Source organism: Sciurus carolinensis, chromosome 11 (assembly GCF_902686445.1).
Source record: "Sciurus carolinensis chromosome 11, mSciCar1.2, whole genome shotgun sequence".
Lineage (NCBI taxonomy): Eukaryota > Metazoa > Chordata > Mammalia > Rodentia > Sciuridae > Sciurus > Sciurus carolinensis.
In genome coordinates, this window is record NC_062223.1 from 60785998 (window position 1) to 60803353 (window position 17356).

At 32.6% G+C, this 17356-nt stretch overlaps 1 protein-coding gene across 20 annotated transcripts in view; it reads left to right on the top strand.

Moving 5' to 3' along the window:
• Sox6 (SRY-box transcription factor 6) overlaps positions 1–17356 on the top strand; it is a 556749-nt gene that overhangs the window by 207967 nt on the left and 331426 nt on the right. For all 20 annotated transcript variants that reach the window (XM_047516550.1, XM_047516548.1, XM_047516547.1 and 17 more), the window contains one exon: positions 12674–12914. In XM_047516550.1, the coding sequence (XP_047372506.1) occupies positions 12678–12914 (237 nt within the window). In that variant the 5' untranslated portion in view covers positions 12674–12677. The remainder of the gene's footprint in view (positions 1–12673; positions 12915–17356) is intronic.

Genomic DNA, 17356 nt, shown 5'->3' on the forward strand with positions numbered 1-17356 from the left:
GCTCTCTGGTCTTTCCTGTGTGAAGAGTAGCACTCTCTCATTTCTATCTCTTTTTGGAACTAGTACCATACATATTTTTATCTTATGGTTTTATCCTCTTTGGCATGGTTCTAATCATTGGTCCATTAAGCATAAGATCATGAGTCTATTGGAACTGAAAAACTTCTATTCCATGGAACTCTTTGATTTGTAAAAATTCAAAATTTCTTTCTTGAACTATTTTTATTGTTTTTGTTTGTGTTAAATTATTTGTATGTGAGTTTCTTTTTAAAGGACTTTTATGTCTTTCATGAAAGACATTTGCTACATGCCTACCAAATCCTGGGTACTTGTATATACATAGTTTAATCTTTGTAGGAACTCTTTCAAGGTAGATGCAGTGTTCTTAATTTTATGAATGGGACATGGAGGGTCAATAAGTTAAGTAACTTCTCAGGTTCACAGACTTAGTAAATAAATGGACTGGTATTTAAATCCTAATTCCAAACCATTCCATCAAACCACACTTTTCTTTCTGACATTAGATTCTGTTAAGATTAGTAGCAGTTTTCCAGCTCAAAGCACCATCAATGCAAATAAAGATTTATCTTTGAAGAAATCTAAATAAATAATAGATTAAGCATAATAACTATGAAAGTTTTTTAGAGGACTCTCTCAATTTTGGGAAATTTGAGGGGGTGCTTATATGAGAAGAATACCAGTGGATAAATGATGCAGATTTTTTTCTCATAACAAACATGATAGCTCGGGAAAACTAGACATTCTGTAACTTGATAGGTATACAAATAGATACTTGTGGTAAAGAACCTTTTAGTATGCAAGACAGTGGGTAGTCATACTTGTCTTTTATAATGATAACTGAAACAATTCTGTGCAATGATTCATGGAAACAATTGGATTCTCATGTTCTCCTGGAGCTGTTTATGATAATAGGTTACCAGCAAAGGCAAGTGAGAAATTTAAAGCAAATAGCTATAAGAAAAGGGAGGGAATGGTAGAGGTAGCGAGGAAAAAATACAAGATAGCACAACTTTAGTTATTCCTGAAACCAGACTGATTGTTGTATATAAAAAAAGTTGGTGACAAAAACCTTTCTTCAGTTTTTATGGACAGTTACACTTTATAAAAATTCATGTCCTTGTATGAGGTTTTTCTATTTATTTCTTCTGAAATTAGAGTGTATACAATGTTATATGGTAGATTTTAAGAGCATATCTAAATTATTCTACATTCCCTGAACAAACGTGTAGATGAATAGTGGGTTAAATACGTATTGTTCAAGTTCCTTATCTTGTTTTCCCTCAAGGCTGTCCTTAACACCTACTTTTGTAACAAAGCAACTCCAGTTGTCTGACGTGTCTGATATAGTTTCTCTTGTCAGAGCTGAAAAATGGAATTTGGATCTCATAAGTCTCTGGGCCTTGAAATGAATGGACAGTGACGTATTTGTTTTATTTCACCATTTTCTGTTTAAGGATATAGTTAAATGTTCATCATCTAGGCTAACCAGAAAAAAACCAACATGCTGTAGAAAGCATCTATAGTTAACACCCCCCCCCCCAAATTTACTGTATAAAAACTGTAGTGAACCCCCAACCTTAATGGCCAGTAGCTTTAACTGTCCCTCAGCCAATTTTGCTGTCAAATTGCCTAGAATGGGTCAGATTAGTCGGTTAGAGTATTACCTGATCCAATTTCTTTTCTCTCTCGTTCTCTCTCCTTCCCTCCTCTGGTTGTTACCTGATAATTAAATATCTCCAACTCTAGAACTGGGAAGGAAGGAAAAATTAAAGATAAAAAGTTATTTGACTAAGCTTTGAATTAATATATAAGAATATGTAACTGGAATATTCAGAATAAAGTTATACAAGAAGGGTAAAGCATGACCAGATGTTAATTAAAAATAGCTAATAATTTACTTAATTTAGATTTCAGAAACCTTTGATTCTAATACCATCTGCCCTGGGGTTATACCGCTGGAATTCAAATTCTACCTTCTGTAGTTACTAGGTATGACCTTCGGTATCTTTTTATTTTTTACTAGTTTTTGCCTTAGTTTCCTTTATCAGTAAACATGGACAATGAAATTATCTAATTCCTAGAGTTACGTTGAGAACTCAGTGAGATTATACATGTAGCAGTGCTGTGACTGGTACTTTCTAAGCATCTAGAAAACTATGTATCTTTCCAACTGTTTCTCAACATCCCTCCATTCATCTGTCCATCTGTTTAGCTGTCCATATTTTTAATGTTTGATAGCATTTATTGATGATTTTTTAAATACGATGATTTAAAATATGAATGAATGTAATGGGCCAGGGAATGTGGGAGAGACATTTCTTGAAAACTGTTCACAGTAGTCTAGAAACTTTAAATTCTCTGGATACTGTTTTTCTGGTTAAGTATAATACCCTTAATTTATTTCTGCTTATTCACTTAACAGTGTTTAAATAATTGGCTAATATTTATTGAGTGTTTTCTTTGCATAAAACATTTTACAAGCTATGGTGGGAATACAGAGAAGTATAGAGTTTTGTTTTCATCCTTGAAAAATTTATAATCTGGCTGGGATTGCTTTTAAATTATAATGACATCATGTACTTTAAAAGATTACTTTTTGTATATGCATTCAGGATTGAATATGTGATATAAAAAATAATTTCTCAGAATACTACCTAAATGGGATTAGAAAAAGGATGAATCATAGTTATGTAAATAATCCCAGGTGGTTAGCTAGTGATAAGAAAGGTGAGAGCTGGGTTGTAGCTTAGTGGTAGAGTGCTTGCCTAACATGTGTGAAGCATTGGATTCCATCCTCAGCATCACATATAAATAAATAAATAAAATAAAAGTCCATTGACAACTAAAAAAAATTAAGAAAAAAAAGGAAGGTGAGGAAATAGTGGAGGAAAGGCAGTGATAAGAAAAGCTAGTGATAAGAAAGGAAGGTGAAGAAATAGTGGAAGAAAAGCAGAAAAAAATCTGAGAAGCAATATTAAGTGAAGTTTGAGTGTATCAGTATAGTTAGAGTAGAATATTAAAGTGTAGGCTACTATAAGGTAAATTTGGAAAGATTAGTTGGATCTGGATGGAGGGCCTTGAATGCCAGGCGCAGGAGTTTGGACTTTAGTCTCTTGTCAGAGTAGAGCCACTGATGGGTTCTGATCAGGAGAGTGCTTTGATGAAGGGAGTTTCTATTTCCAGGATGGATTTGGAGAGGGGATATTAAGTTGAGATAAACTGATTTAGAATCTGCTATAGGAGTTTAGGTATGAGGTGTAATAAAGCCCCGTACTAAGGTGAGTATGAATATGGTAAAAAGGAAGAGCCTGAGAAAGTATTAGGGAGGAACTGATGCAGCTTAATGATAGACTGGCAGTGAGTAGCAAGGATGAAAAAGAGAAGGGTGTAGTGTTCAGTGTTTTGAAGCTGGATGATTGTGAGACTATTAGTGTTCTGGGTGTGAATGAATGAGGGAAGGTGTTGAGGAAAATAATAATAAATGTAGTTTTAAGTTTGTTTCATATGACATTGCAGAGGATGCCTTGGAATAAATGCCTTGCAGTCATTTTTGGGGACTGTTGTATTTCAGGGAGATGAGAGCTCAGTGTTGAGGACATAGATACAAAAATTATTTGATTTATATGTTATGTAATGAGATGTTTGATAAAAGGAGTATAGAGAAGGAATAAGGTTTAGGTTAGCAGCATTGATGTGTGAGTGGTATTTTCTGTGATTATCGATCCACTTTAATTAAAAATAATATTATTATTCAACTCTCCCTATCTGCTTTTCCCTCTCTCTTTCTTCCCAATATCATTGATTGTTTACAAAGTGTTGTGCACTGTGTTGGGCACTGAATATCCTGTAATAAATAAGACAGACATGATCCTTGCCCTCATGGATCATGTTGAATAAATCTTTTAAAAAAAGTAGACACAATTTTTAAGTGATTCCTCTTTTTCTTCCATTTACCATAAGCTTATGATAAAATCATCATCAGAATTTATCTTCCTCTTGCTGATACTTTGTTATTACTATATTATAAGAAATACTCTGTAGGAGTATAATTTCAGGGCTCAAATTACTCATCATTGAAGTTCAAAAAATACTGATTGCATCCCCTGTGCTGGCAGGTTTTTATTGTATAAGCTTATAAGTAGGGTCTCTTGGGAAAAAAGTTTATATTTCTTGGAATTTGTAAGATTAAGAAAAAAGATGTTTTCCTAAACCAATCTATTTTTCACATCAAAACACTTAAATGATGTGAAATTGATCTCCAACTGTAACTTGCAACAAGAGATTGAACTTCCTTTCTCCTATTTCTTCCTATTCTTCTTCTGCTTCTGATTTAGCCACCAAGTCTACCCCAAGTGTTCATTTCCCTCTTCTTCTTCTTCTTTTTAAACCCTTTCCTAATAAAATAGGGGAATGGAGAAGGACAAATGCAATGCAAGATTGAATACCCAATTCAGATTTACATAGGATGCAATCAATCCTTCTAAGGAATGAGATATCAGATTGTCAATGTCTGAATTTTGTATTCTCAGATTTGAGCTCAGGGTATCCTATGTCTGCTGATGATGGTCTCTAATTCATTCTATTTTCATCCTGGTAGAGTGCTCCTTCTCTCCTCCCAAATTAGTCCAGTTGGGGTTAGATGATTATACATGGTATTATTTAGAATAGCAATATCAGGTAAAATGGCATATTAGGCATTAGTTATATAATGTATCTTTCTGATGAAAAGAGAGGGACATTGATGAAAGAAGAAAAGTCATCTGAGTGGGGAGTACTTTGGGCCTGGGAGTTTTTGTCACATTTGAAGGAATGATGTAAATTTGAACATTTTAAAGTTTGAGTTAGATATAAAATTACTTTTCTAAGAGAGCTTTTTGCAGTTTGTTGGGAGAATCATGATATTAGTGGTATTTATTTTTATTAGGACATTAGAAATCTGTGAGAATGGGAAAAACCATTAGAGTGTGGAAAAAAACATGTAAAATTTTCAGTGCTTTACTACTAACCCAGCTTTGGATTACTGAGGTCACTATGATAATGAACCAATCTGGTCACCAAATTTGGACAAGACTTACAGATACTGAATGTCTCAGAAATAGTTGTAGATATATATCTTCTCATCCATTATGTTTATAAATTTGGGTAGAGATAGGAGATCAGTTTTGTGAAGTGACTAGAGACCAATTTAGAAAACAAAAATATAGCATAACTTTTTTCTCTCAAGGAAAAATGGAGACAAAAAAGCTTTTGAAGTGGCTCCTACCTGTCCTTTTCAACCTTAAGAAAGGCTTCTAGGCTAAAAAGCAAGGTTTTTATGATGGACATGCTGCTAATATACACAGCATTACGGGTCCAAGTGGCAGTGATATAACTTGGAGGCCTTTGTAGTATATCTGGAAAGTTGTAGTGGTCTAATATTTATTTTCATTTTTCATGAATTGGTCTTTCTTGTTTTTCACTTTTATTTGATGCAAGACTAATAAGTTTTATTGTTAAGTAACATAAAATTGCATTATAACACTCAGTATTAAAATGCACTCCTTTTTTTGGGAAGCCAGATAGATGTGTTTACTCTGTAGAGAGATTTAGATTTGATTTTTTGTTTTCTTCATGGTAATTATGTTTGCACTTTGCTGATCACTAGTTGTGCATTATTACAATGGAAGGTGACAATTTGATTGTCTTCAATTGGAGAAACAAGTAATTTTATATTCACTAAGCTGTCAGGTAACACTAACTCACAGCACTAAGAGCTCCTGGCAATGCGGTTTGGCACCTATATTTAACTGCTTTGATGCTTGTGTAACCTCTGCTGAATCAGAAATACTTTGCCTGCTGGAAATGGTTTTCAGGGCTGTACAATGAGGTTTTCATTAAGTAGACAAACTGAAAATGAACTGCAAAGCCTTGGTTGTTTCCCTCCTCCCCTTTTCCTTCTCCCCTCCTCCTTCCCCTTGTCCCTCCCTCCTGCTCTTCTTCTTCTTGTCCTTCTTTGATAGGAACCTGAAATTTATCCTTTATTTAATTACATGAAAGGAAATGGTAGATAGCTTTATTTGGCTGAAGGAGAACCTCAGAGATTAGCTTCTTTTCATAATTTTGTTCAGTGTTACCATGTGTGAACTGTTACATTTTGAAACAGTCTGTATAGTATCAGTTTTCATTTTTCTCTTTTTTTCTCCTGGCAATATTAAAGAGGAAAACAGAAGTAAGAATTGAAAAATATATGGTGATAGCTTCTCTTGCTTTCTCTTGAGAAGTTATTTTTCTGGTGTATGGTTTTTTATTAATAATTAGATAAGATATCCTATAATTGGGCTTCCATATTAGTGGATAGTTTTTAGGCTGACAAAGGCATGTCTGTTATTCACTTTAAAAATTACGATTCTCATTTCATGTGACTAGAAAATTTCGAAGTGAAAAGTAAATTCATTATGCTATTATTTTAGATAACTTTCTATCACCCAATTCACATAGAGTTTTCAGTTGATCTATAAAGACATTGAGCTGATTAAAATCCTGTGAATTAGTGTGTATTTATAGTAGTGATTGTTTGGTTTTACTCTTAATGTTAAGTCACTAATTTTATTTATATACTCCAGTCCCGACTTTCCAAAGCAAAACCCCCAAACCAGCTACTGAGATAAACTGTCAGAAAACTCAATAGTATTGCGATCAAGAAAAAGGATAGAGGTTACATGAAGTCAAGTTGTTTTGATCCCAGGAAGAAACTGGATACTCAGGGACAAATGTAATAATTATAGGTTTTCCATAGGCAGTCAGTCAACAGGCCAGTCCTTACGCTGCTTGCCTGTCTCTTCCATCGGATACTAACCAATTAGACAGAGATGGTTACGTGATGTAACATTATCAGGAGAAACAATTCATGAGTCAAAGCATTCCAAGACATATGAGCTCTAGTCCAAAGAACAGTCTTAAGCTATATAAAGTGACAGCAATATTGTCAGCTAAATATAAACTCCAGAAATACAAACTTTGATGACTTCAGAAGAATCTGTTCCAGGTAGTCCTTGTTTTATAAGAACTTCAAAGGGCTTTTGGAGATAATTTTGGAGTTTTGGTGTGAAAATTCAGAAGCCTTAATAAAGTCAAAACCCATTCACATAAGCCCCTTTATAGACATTCTTCAAGAACTTCAAGTGTATTTGATTTGCATCATCTCTGTTGATTTGACAGCTAACTCAAGTCACTGAGTTTTTTTCTAGTTATGTATTGTCTTTGTGTGCTACCATATACATTTTTGAAAGAGCTTCTAAAAACTCTAGAAAATAAGCTTATAACTTTCCAAGGAGCTCTGAAAGCAGTTACCTTCTTTCCCCTGAATTTTCTCAATTGCTTATTAACCAGATGGAAGAGAAAGAAAAACCTGGCAAAAGCCCAGGGATGTTTGGAGGTGGAATGGAGAAGAGGAGGTGGTTGTGCTGAGTAAAACAAAACAAAGAATCAATAACAACCCTTGGGCTTTACCAGAATAAAGCAGGCAAGGTTTTAAAAGGAATGACTTCATTTTGATGTCTAGAATCAGAGTTCTCCTTGTAACTCCTTCCCAAGATCCCTAAACGTGGGAATTAGTAGTACAGGAAAAGGATTTAAAAAAAATTCTTTGCCCTAGGCTGGGTGGACTGGCATCCTTTGTAAGGGTTCCTGGGTATTGTGCATTTTGGCAGCTGAACATATCTGTTACACATGCTCCTTAAAATGAGAGGCACTGTGTTATATTTTGGAAAATTAGTTGTTTATTTCTCAGAGTCAGATCAAGTGCAATATTAAATTAACAGTGAATTATCTGACTGAAATAAGTCTACCTTGTTAGCCTAGAGCTGAGCTGCAAAAATAAATGTGAATATTGGCCTGAACTTTTTATTTTTTCTGTAAGTAAACCAACTATTAAAATGTTGCTTTATGTTAAAAAACAGGAATCTTGTGAATAAATATAACACACCTAAAAAGTGAATGCCATTTGATAAAAGTAATCAATATGTTTTAAAAATAAATAAAGTTCAGCAAATTCAATGACTCTTTTGGAAAGTCCCAAATCATAGTTTTGAGAGATGGTTTCTTTCCAAGTAATAATTTTAAAAATGTAATTTTGAGTGACATGCCTTATAAGAATGTTTAAAAGTTTAAACATTTAAAAATAATCCTAACTTTAAAAAAAACTTTAAAAAATAATAATATCATATCAGGAAGATTCTAGGTAATATTGTTTTCTGAAATAGAGGACTTAATGTATAGTTATCTGATATCCTGATGATTTTATAACATCTTGGGCCAACTAATTTTAATTTCTTGTTTAAGGAGAGAAAGTAAATTTATAGTCTGAGTCTGTAATGGCTAAACATTCAGATTTTATACTGGAGGTTTGGAGTAGAATAATTATCACTTTTTTAGAAGCATTCCTTCTGATTTCCCATTATCAATTATTGGAGGCTTTATCTCCAACAATATCATTCTCCAATGTCCTAAGCCCAAAGTTCTTCCAATGGCCTAGTATCCTGGGAATTCATTTGATCTGTTGGGCAGAGACATTTCAAACTTGGGGAACATATGATGGGAGTTCAGTTTTATATGTCCCAAAGATATTTAATTCTCTTTGGAGATTTTACTTGATAATAGCTGTGCCCCAGAAAACCATCTTGTTTAACCAATGTGATAAGTTGACAATGTAGTTTTTCTCTCTGATTATAATGTACTCTGTGTAGTCAATACACTGGTACCATGTGAGTGTAATTTCCTCTTTTATTTTATCTCCAATGCACTGTATTATAAATAAACAGTTAAAAAAAACACCAAACAAATCTGTTGCATCTCCTTTTAAGATTGTACCACTGTAGACACTTGTTCTAGTAAAGTAGAATTGGGCGCATTTGATTGCATTTAAATTTTTCATGCTTCAGCAGTTTGGCTGGGAGCACAGTAAAGAAAAATCCCATGAGCGAGGATAGTTTAGAATAATAGAACTTGATTTTGTGTATTATAGCGGCAACATTTGCGCTGCTTTAGTTAGGGTTGTGTCAGCACTTCCATTATAAACCCCTGTTTTCAGGGGGTATAACTAGGAAGATTTTTTTAATACAAATTAAAAAAACAATTCATTTGAATGATTTTTAAGTTATAATAGTGCAAAAATAAAACAAAGTAAAGTCACATAGAAATTGACCATTTGCACACGGATTTTTATTTTCTTTTGCTTATTGGTTGTATATGGTAGCAGCTAGGCAAAGGTGCTATTCTAAAACATTGGAGGGGAGGTGAAAGACTTTGTAATGGAAAGTTACTGATATAAGCATTAAAATAAGTGTAAGCATTCCACATGATGTTTAAAATATTGATTAACAAGGTGTATTTCATTTATGAGTTTCCAATGGAGAGTAACTATAGTACAGAGGTTGTAGTAAAGGTATTTCCAAAAGTCAAGTATCTTTGCAATTTCTAGAATACAGTTTAATGGTTCTAGTAAAATGTTTAACAAGGGAAAGCTAAAGAAAGAAAATGAACGAGGATATAATCAGTAAATTGAAGGATTATAAAATAAACAATTGCATACAAAATAAGAAAATCAAATCTAATAATCAGCAAATCTAAGGTTTATTTAAATAAACTCTGCATTAAAAATAATTTGTGCACATTTACTTACAAAAACCCAAACAAAATCATCATCTATAATAACATGATATAACATCAATACCAAAAATAAAAAACAAACCTGAAAAAAACCCAACAATTTTATCAAAAGGAAATAACTTGCAAAAGAACAAAAATCTTTTTCTGTTAACAACATATTTCAGAATTACAATAAAGTAAAACATATGTAATTAAATAAAATGTGGAATGGTCTTCTTGGGACAAAGCACATTAATTCTTCAAAGTTGAGTGTGCTTCCCTTGGTTGTTAACCATTGTTGTTCTTCCTCCCCCTTCTCTTTTTCCCCTTAGGATGGTGTGAACTGAGGATGAACAGTCAGATTTAATATGAGATTTTTTGTTTTTTGCAGCCTGTCTTTTATTTGCAACCTTGATACACATTTGTATTTGTAGGTGCAAAATAAAAGACAAATTGTGTGATGCTATAAATAGGTAGCTTTCCTGGATGGTCACTGGAGGAATCACCAGAAGACTGTTGATGAAGTAGAGGTGAAGCTTTTCCTCACTAATTGTATTCAGCGTGTAATTTCTAAACTTCCCTCTGAATTTTGATTTTCAATTAACACTCCCCATTTGAAGATAATTTTCTATTTAATGTAATTGCAGGAAATAATTTATTGGCTGATTAAGACTGAGGACCCAGCCTTCCTTAAGAAAACACTCTAACAAACCAGCCTTTAAACTCAACTCATAGCTTTGGACAGATTTAGGCTATTTTTACAGCTGCACGGTTGTGTTTAATTAGGATTGTGGGCTATTGTTCACTGGTGCAGTTTATAGTTGAAATTATTCTTAAGAGACTATTTTCATTTTGGGTTTTGTGTCATGATTAATTTATGCTAAAGCAACAATCACAGATATTGCTATTGGAAGGAGCCAATTCTCTTTATAATAAGAGGATGTTTATTGGGGGAGCTAAAGTTACCCTCAGTTTTGGATTATGACTTTCAATTGTATTTAACTGTTTTAAAAAGCAGCAATAAATTCATTCTTTTGTTTTTAATGTGAATAATTACATTATCAGCTGTCATTATCTGAAACTATGAAAACACTCTTGTTTGTGGCAAGCTCTTGATAAACTTACAGAACAGTTATAATTTGCCTGGTTTTACTACAGTGTTTATGGGGCCAATAAAGTAAGCCATATAGTAATTTTTGTATACTAAGAAACATCATTTGGTTACCACTTTCTGTGTATGTCCATTCATTGGTACTGATCAAAATTGCTCAAGCAAGTACTAGTCTGATTCTTTGATACAGTATTCTTTAAAGCATTTAATTTCTTTACCTTCAAAGAAAATATAGGCATTCTTCTGCACTCTTCCCCCATTTTAGTTTCTAGTATCAAGTCTAATAGATGAAATTTTATTATTTGTAGACTGATTATTATAAGTAGGTATCAGCATTTTAATATGTTTCAAAGCACTTCAAAAGCCTGTAATACTTTTATTTAGAACTGTGCATAATTAGATTAGCTGATCTTATATTAATTTTTTTCACTGTAGGATACTAAATCTGAGCCCCCTCATTAATTGTGAGAAATTTAGCATTAGCTGTTAAATCCTATGTGAAACATGGGCTGCTACATAAAAACTACTGTTTAAATTGGAATTAACTTAATTATTTTTCTTTGCACTTGATATTTCCTTCACTGCAATATTCATGAAAGCATGTGACAGATTTGTAAATTTAACTGTTAATCTCAGATTTCTAGACCCTTTAATCAGTATTTATTTGTCTGTAGAAACAGTACTAGCAAGTTAATGATTTGCTAATTTGAAAAATGCTCATGTGGTTTCCTATGTTAACTGATTTGTGCATTTTTTAAAAAATGGTATGAAATCAATTAATGTTAAAGAGCAATTAAGGTGGAGATTTTATTCCTTTCATTACACAGCAGTTTTAGAGCTAGAGATACAATAAACCAAAAACAATATAAAGTTTTAGAAAAAATGGTTTCTTAAAGTTGTGAACTTTTGTTGGTTTTATCATTACCCATTTTGCTAAGAAATTCATTTTGATAAGTGATATTCTAAAAGTCTTGAAATTCTGTTTAATCGTCATGATTATCTGATTGCATATGAAAACACAGCATGGAGACCTTGTCATGCAGAGTATAGTCAGTGTTTATATGTGCATACACAAATGAATATTCAATATTATTGTTGAAGGTTTTAAAATATTTTGGATAGTAGGCATTTTACTATTTTCATAGGAAATACTTTGAATCTTATATGTTCTTTCTAACATAAAACAGAGGTGTATTTATTTTAGATACCTAATTCAAATGCTACAAAACTGCCTAAGACTAATCTAACATTATAAGCCACTCAATCAATAAGTCACTTACAAAATAACTTAAAACAATCAACACATCTTGAAGGTCTTTAGGAAAACTTTAGATCAGCACCAAGTAAAGTACTATTAGGCCTGGTACTCATAATGCAAGGTAAACTAAGAAGTAAGGACCAGATTTGCTTAGGACTTCATTATGTATTATTTATTTTGATTATACTTTTCTACATAGACTTCTTTTGTTCTTACATAAACCACAGGAGAAATTTGGATGTTTTTGCTCTGAAATCTTCCTGCCAACTGGCTCATTTGCCATTTCATTCATTCATTCTTTTCATTGCTAACCATCAGCCTAATTACTCTCAAAAAGCTTGTAATGTAGTTGAGAAAACTGGGAGGAAAAAATATGTACACATATATACAGTACATTGTGAAGACATTCTGTAGGAATTTCATTTATGGATTGCATAAGAGAGAAACATGCAGAAATTACTGGGAAGAGGTTTGCAGAATTAAAACCAAAGAGGGAAGGTGGGACATGTAAGTCAAGAGTTTTCTTCATCAGTGGTTTAGGGTAGACTTTAACTATCTCTAAAATTAAAGAACTTCTAAATTAGTCAAATATAAGGAACAGTGCATTCATTTGTTGTTGACAATCCTTTTGAATTCATGGCATTTTTCTTCTTCTATAGAAGAATGTCTTCCAAGCAAGCCACCTCTCCATTTGCCTGTGCAGCTGATGGAGAGGAAGCGATGACCCAGGATTTGACCTCAAGGGAAAAGGAAGAGGGCAGTGATCAACATGTGGCCTCCCATCTGCCTCTGCACCCCATAATGCACAACAAACCTCATTCTGAGGAGCTACCAACACTCGTCAATACCATTCAACAAGATGCTGATTGGGACAGCGTTCTGTCATCTCAGCAAAGAATGGTGAGCTTTAAAATCTGGTTACTGGTACTAAGTCGGTCTTCTAGTACGTCCTCCTTTTATGTAGGTGTTTTAGGAAGAGTTCAGAACACATGGCTTTAGAATTATTTGTGTTCATGTTATAAGACAACCACCAGATTATGTATTAGTATTATACTAGTAACTGGGAAAACTTGGAAACTATTTTGTGATTTAGCTTATGTCCAATTATTAGGTCAACTTGTCAAAAGATACTTTTTATTTTTTATGGGTGTGGTTTGGTTATCTTATTCTCTGAATCTCTGAATTTAAGATGATGAACTTGGTAATATCAGAATAGATAGATCAAGTAAAGTGTGGCCATGTGTTAATATTTTAAAAATTGAATTAAGCAAGTATTTCTATGTGAATGAGGTCATATGGTGACTATGTCTTCAGTAAAGAAAAGCAGGTATTTATCATTTTTTGTGGTGATTCTTGATTTATTGTGTAGCTTTTCTCACTTATGTCCTTATATATTAATCTCAAACAGACAAGCAAAGTTCCTTAGTATTGTTCAACCAGGCTGCATTTTTCTCTAAAAGTAGAAGTAACACATCAAATACATGCAGTATACGTATAAGCTAGCTTTTCCATGTTGACCTCCATCTCTAACCATCAAAACAGAAATCATAAGTGAAATTAATTATCTAGTATAAAGAAAAAAATATTCTGTTTATTTTAGCCTCCAGAAGAAACCAAAAACTTAATGTATCTTATTAGATTAGAAGTTTTAAACCCTGTTTTTCATTTCTTAACTTTTAAAAGTTAGGTTAATAAAAAATATTTTAAGTGGTAAATGAGGAAATTTTTCTTCCTTAATAAAAAAAATAAGGTACTATTTAAACTGCCTTTACTACTAAGAACACATATTTTAATTCTTGCTCTATGCTTATTGTCTCAGGGACTTAATTCAATAACTTATGGAGGCAGACATTTTTCTTTTTCAGATGATTTTGCAGACATAGCCAGTACTCTGGAGAAGTAGGTGAGAAGTATGGGATTGGAAGATAAATGAAACATTTTTGACTAATTTTAGTTTAGAAGACAATCAACATTGTAACATTAGAAACATTGGAAGATTTATTTTCTTTGAGTAGGGAGAAGGGGAAAGGTATAATAAAGCAAAACTAAAGTCTGTTTCTTTGATTGAACTTAAGTTTACCATATTACATCTCCAAAGTGGCATGGATGAGATAGATATCCAGTCACTGCCACTGCTTACTGGCAAAATAATGGGGCCATGTTTTGTTTTTTATTTAAACAAATATTTATTGAGCTCCTTTCTGTACTAGTAGGTACTGGCTGTATCATGGTCTGGGACAGGGGTAGAATTTAAATAAATATGTATGCAAATATGCTAAATTAAAATTGTGATATGTACTATGAAGAAAAAGAACAGAATGTTATCTGAGAACATAATGGGGCAAACCTAATTTAGAATAGATGGTTCGGAACACCCTATCTGAGCTAATGATAATAGATATTAGCCAGGAAGTAGATCTGCAGAGGGAACAGTATGAATGAAGTATTTGAGGTGAGAAAAATATAACTTAATTTAAGGAAATAAAAGACGATCTTTGTGGCTGGAGTATAATGAATGAGGATGCAATGTAGCATCAGATGTTATTGATGAAATAGGGGCTTATATCAAATAAGACCTGGGAGATAAAGGTGAGATTTGATCTAAATGCAAAGGAAAAGCCTTTGAAGGATTTAAGAACATTTCAAACAGGTAATTCTGACTGTGGTATAGTGAATAGATGGGAAGAAAGCAAGAGTGAAAGGAGAAAGACTCATTGGGATTTCTATTTCAGAAAACTAGATGAAATATGATAATGACTTGGATTAGTATAGAGGAAGAGGGCATGGAGAGAAGAGATAGTTTCAAAACATTTTTGACTTTTATGCCAAATATAGTCATGGACAAATACAAATAACTGAACTAGAAATAACTGGACAAATGCAAGTAACTGGACAGAAATTTTATTTCTCTAGAAAATACTTAATTATTTTTTCTTATAAAATTTTATTTTTTGGCAAGTGCCAATTTACTTGGTGAGTTATTCTCAAACTTTTATAATCTAAGATTTTGTCAAAAATAGATAGTAGTACTTTATATTGAATTTATATTAACTGATTTGTATTAAATTTAATTTATGATAGTATAAAATAGTTTAAAGTTATAAAATATTTTATGTTAGGATGAAAAGAAATCATATTCCTAGAAATGTTTTCAAACTTTCCCTTGCTTTTGATATCAAGCTTTGCTTTCCACTGAAGTCTTTGTGTTTTCTGAATGCCTGGAAGCCAAAATATTTTGTTTTAACTCCCGCTCTATAGTATTTCCCAGCTGTGTACTTATATGGTGTAATAAAGGAATTTAACAAATGGGAAATAGCAGCTGCATTTGGAAATTCCCTTTGTGCTCCCTTTTCACTAGATAGATTCAATAATGTGTAACAACTGTAGCATCAGACCTGTAATGGATTATACTGCAAGTATTATATCACCAACCAATTTTACTTTATTGGAAAGAAAAATAATAGAAGGATTTTAGGTTTCTGGCAGACCTGAAAGCTTTCACAGAGCTAGTGTGTGCTTGTATGTGTATATGTATGTGTGTATGTGTGTGTGTGTGTGTGTGTGTGTGCATGTACACACTTAAATATGTGCGTGTTGGAGTGGGAGGACTATAACTAATGCAAAATTTAATAAAAATCTTACCTTTTTCTACTTTAAAATAAATATGAAGTCCAAAGGAATGTTTATGAAGTGACATGAAACTTGCAGTTCTTTTCAGTAGATATGCCTTTTCCTTTCTCTAATTGAATGCCATAAAATAGCTGTAGAGAAATAAAATTTAAAAGAAAACCTAAAAACCAAAAAAATTTTATCTTCATCTGTTTAGTTTCTGTTGTTATTAGTTTCAGTAATGGCCCTCATTCTCGAATATTTAGAAACAAAACCTAAAAGGTTCGGGAAGGGTGTTACTTTGAAATATCGAGAGCACAGAGGAGCTTTTCTGTAAGAGAGAGTGAAGATAAAGAATTAGTTCTGCTAACCCCCACTTCCTGATTAGAAAAAAACCACTTGTTAAAATTCTGATTATTTTGAGGTTGCACTCCAACAAAATATAAGATCACATAGTTTCAGACAAGGAAAAGAAGTTATTGAATTAACACAGAAGGAGAATAGAAATTTTAAAGATAGGAATTCAAAGACAAATGTGAGATGAAAATTTTAGACTATGATTATATTATGTTCAGTTTTTAATTTAATGTGCTATTTAATTGGTGACAGCATTCAATAGTTGAAAAGTTAATATACATAAGAATTTGCTTTTTCTCTATATTTGATCACTGCTGTTTTCATCTTGCACCAGTATATCAATATCTTTTTTCATTAGTCAGTTATAAATATACATAATATTTTCATGGAAAAATGTACAGTGTATCATTCTTTTCAATTTTATAAGCATGGAGAGAGTTTTTTTGGTAATGTTTAGTGATCTGTATATGATGTTCATAATGATTTTCTGCTAAAGTATTAAGCATAGTAAGAACAGGTAAGTCTATACATTGTTAGTGAACCTGGTTGCAAATTACATAACATTTTTTGTGCAAATTATGTATATCTACTTGTCATATGAACGAATTGAGATGTATGTGTTACTTAGATCCTTCCTTTTTATTTTTTATTTTTTTGCTTTAGAGTTATAATTTAAAGTGATTTTATTAGCATTGTTAGCTAATAAAATTGAGTATAGAGTCCCAGTTAAATTCCAGATACAAGAGATTGCATTGTGAATAATACAGATAAGATCCTGGCTCTTATGGAACTTAGACAATAAAGTTTCAGGGAATGAGACAATTTCAGAAAATGATAAGTGATATGAAGAAAATTAAAGAATGTGATAAATTAACCAATAAGAAAGGGATGGTCTTTTAGAAGATGAGCATCTGAGCTGAAATTGGAATAATAAGAAGTCAACTGTGTAAAGACTTGACTAAAGACACCCAACCAGGGTGTATAATAAGTACAAAAGCCTTTTGATTGTTGTGTTTGAACAACAGAAAACAATAGAGTGACAGGAGAAGGGAGAGAAGGGTATGAGATAAAATCAAGGAGGCAGGAGATGACAGATATTAGACCAGATAGTATGGGGTGTGTTAGGCTAGTTGACTGCAGTTACGTGTTTGCACTTTATTTCAAATGTAAGAGGAAGCTATTGGAAGACTTTAAGTAGGGGAGTAACATGGTTTGTTTATTTTTATTTTTATTTTTATTTTTTAGTCACATTGCCTGCTGTTAGTAACAGAAACACCTATTAGGAAACCATCATAATAGTGCAGGTGAGAGTTTGAAAAGTAGAGGGGTGAACAGTTAGGGAGGTTATTCATTGAAGAGTTCCAAGAGATTCTGAA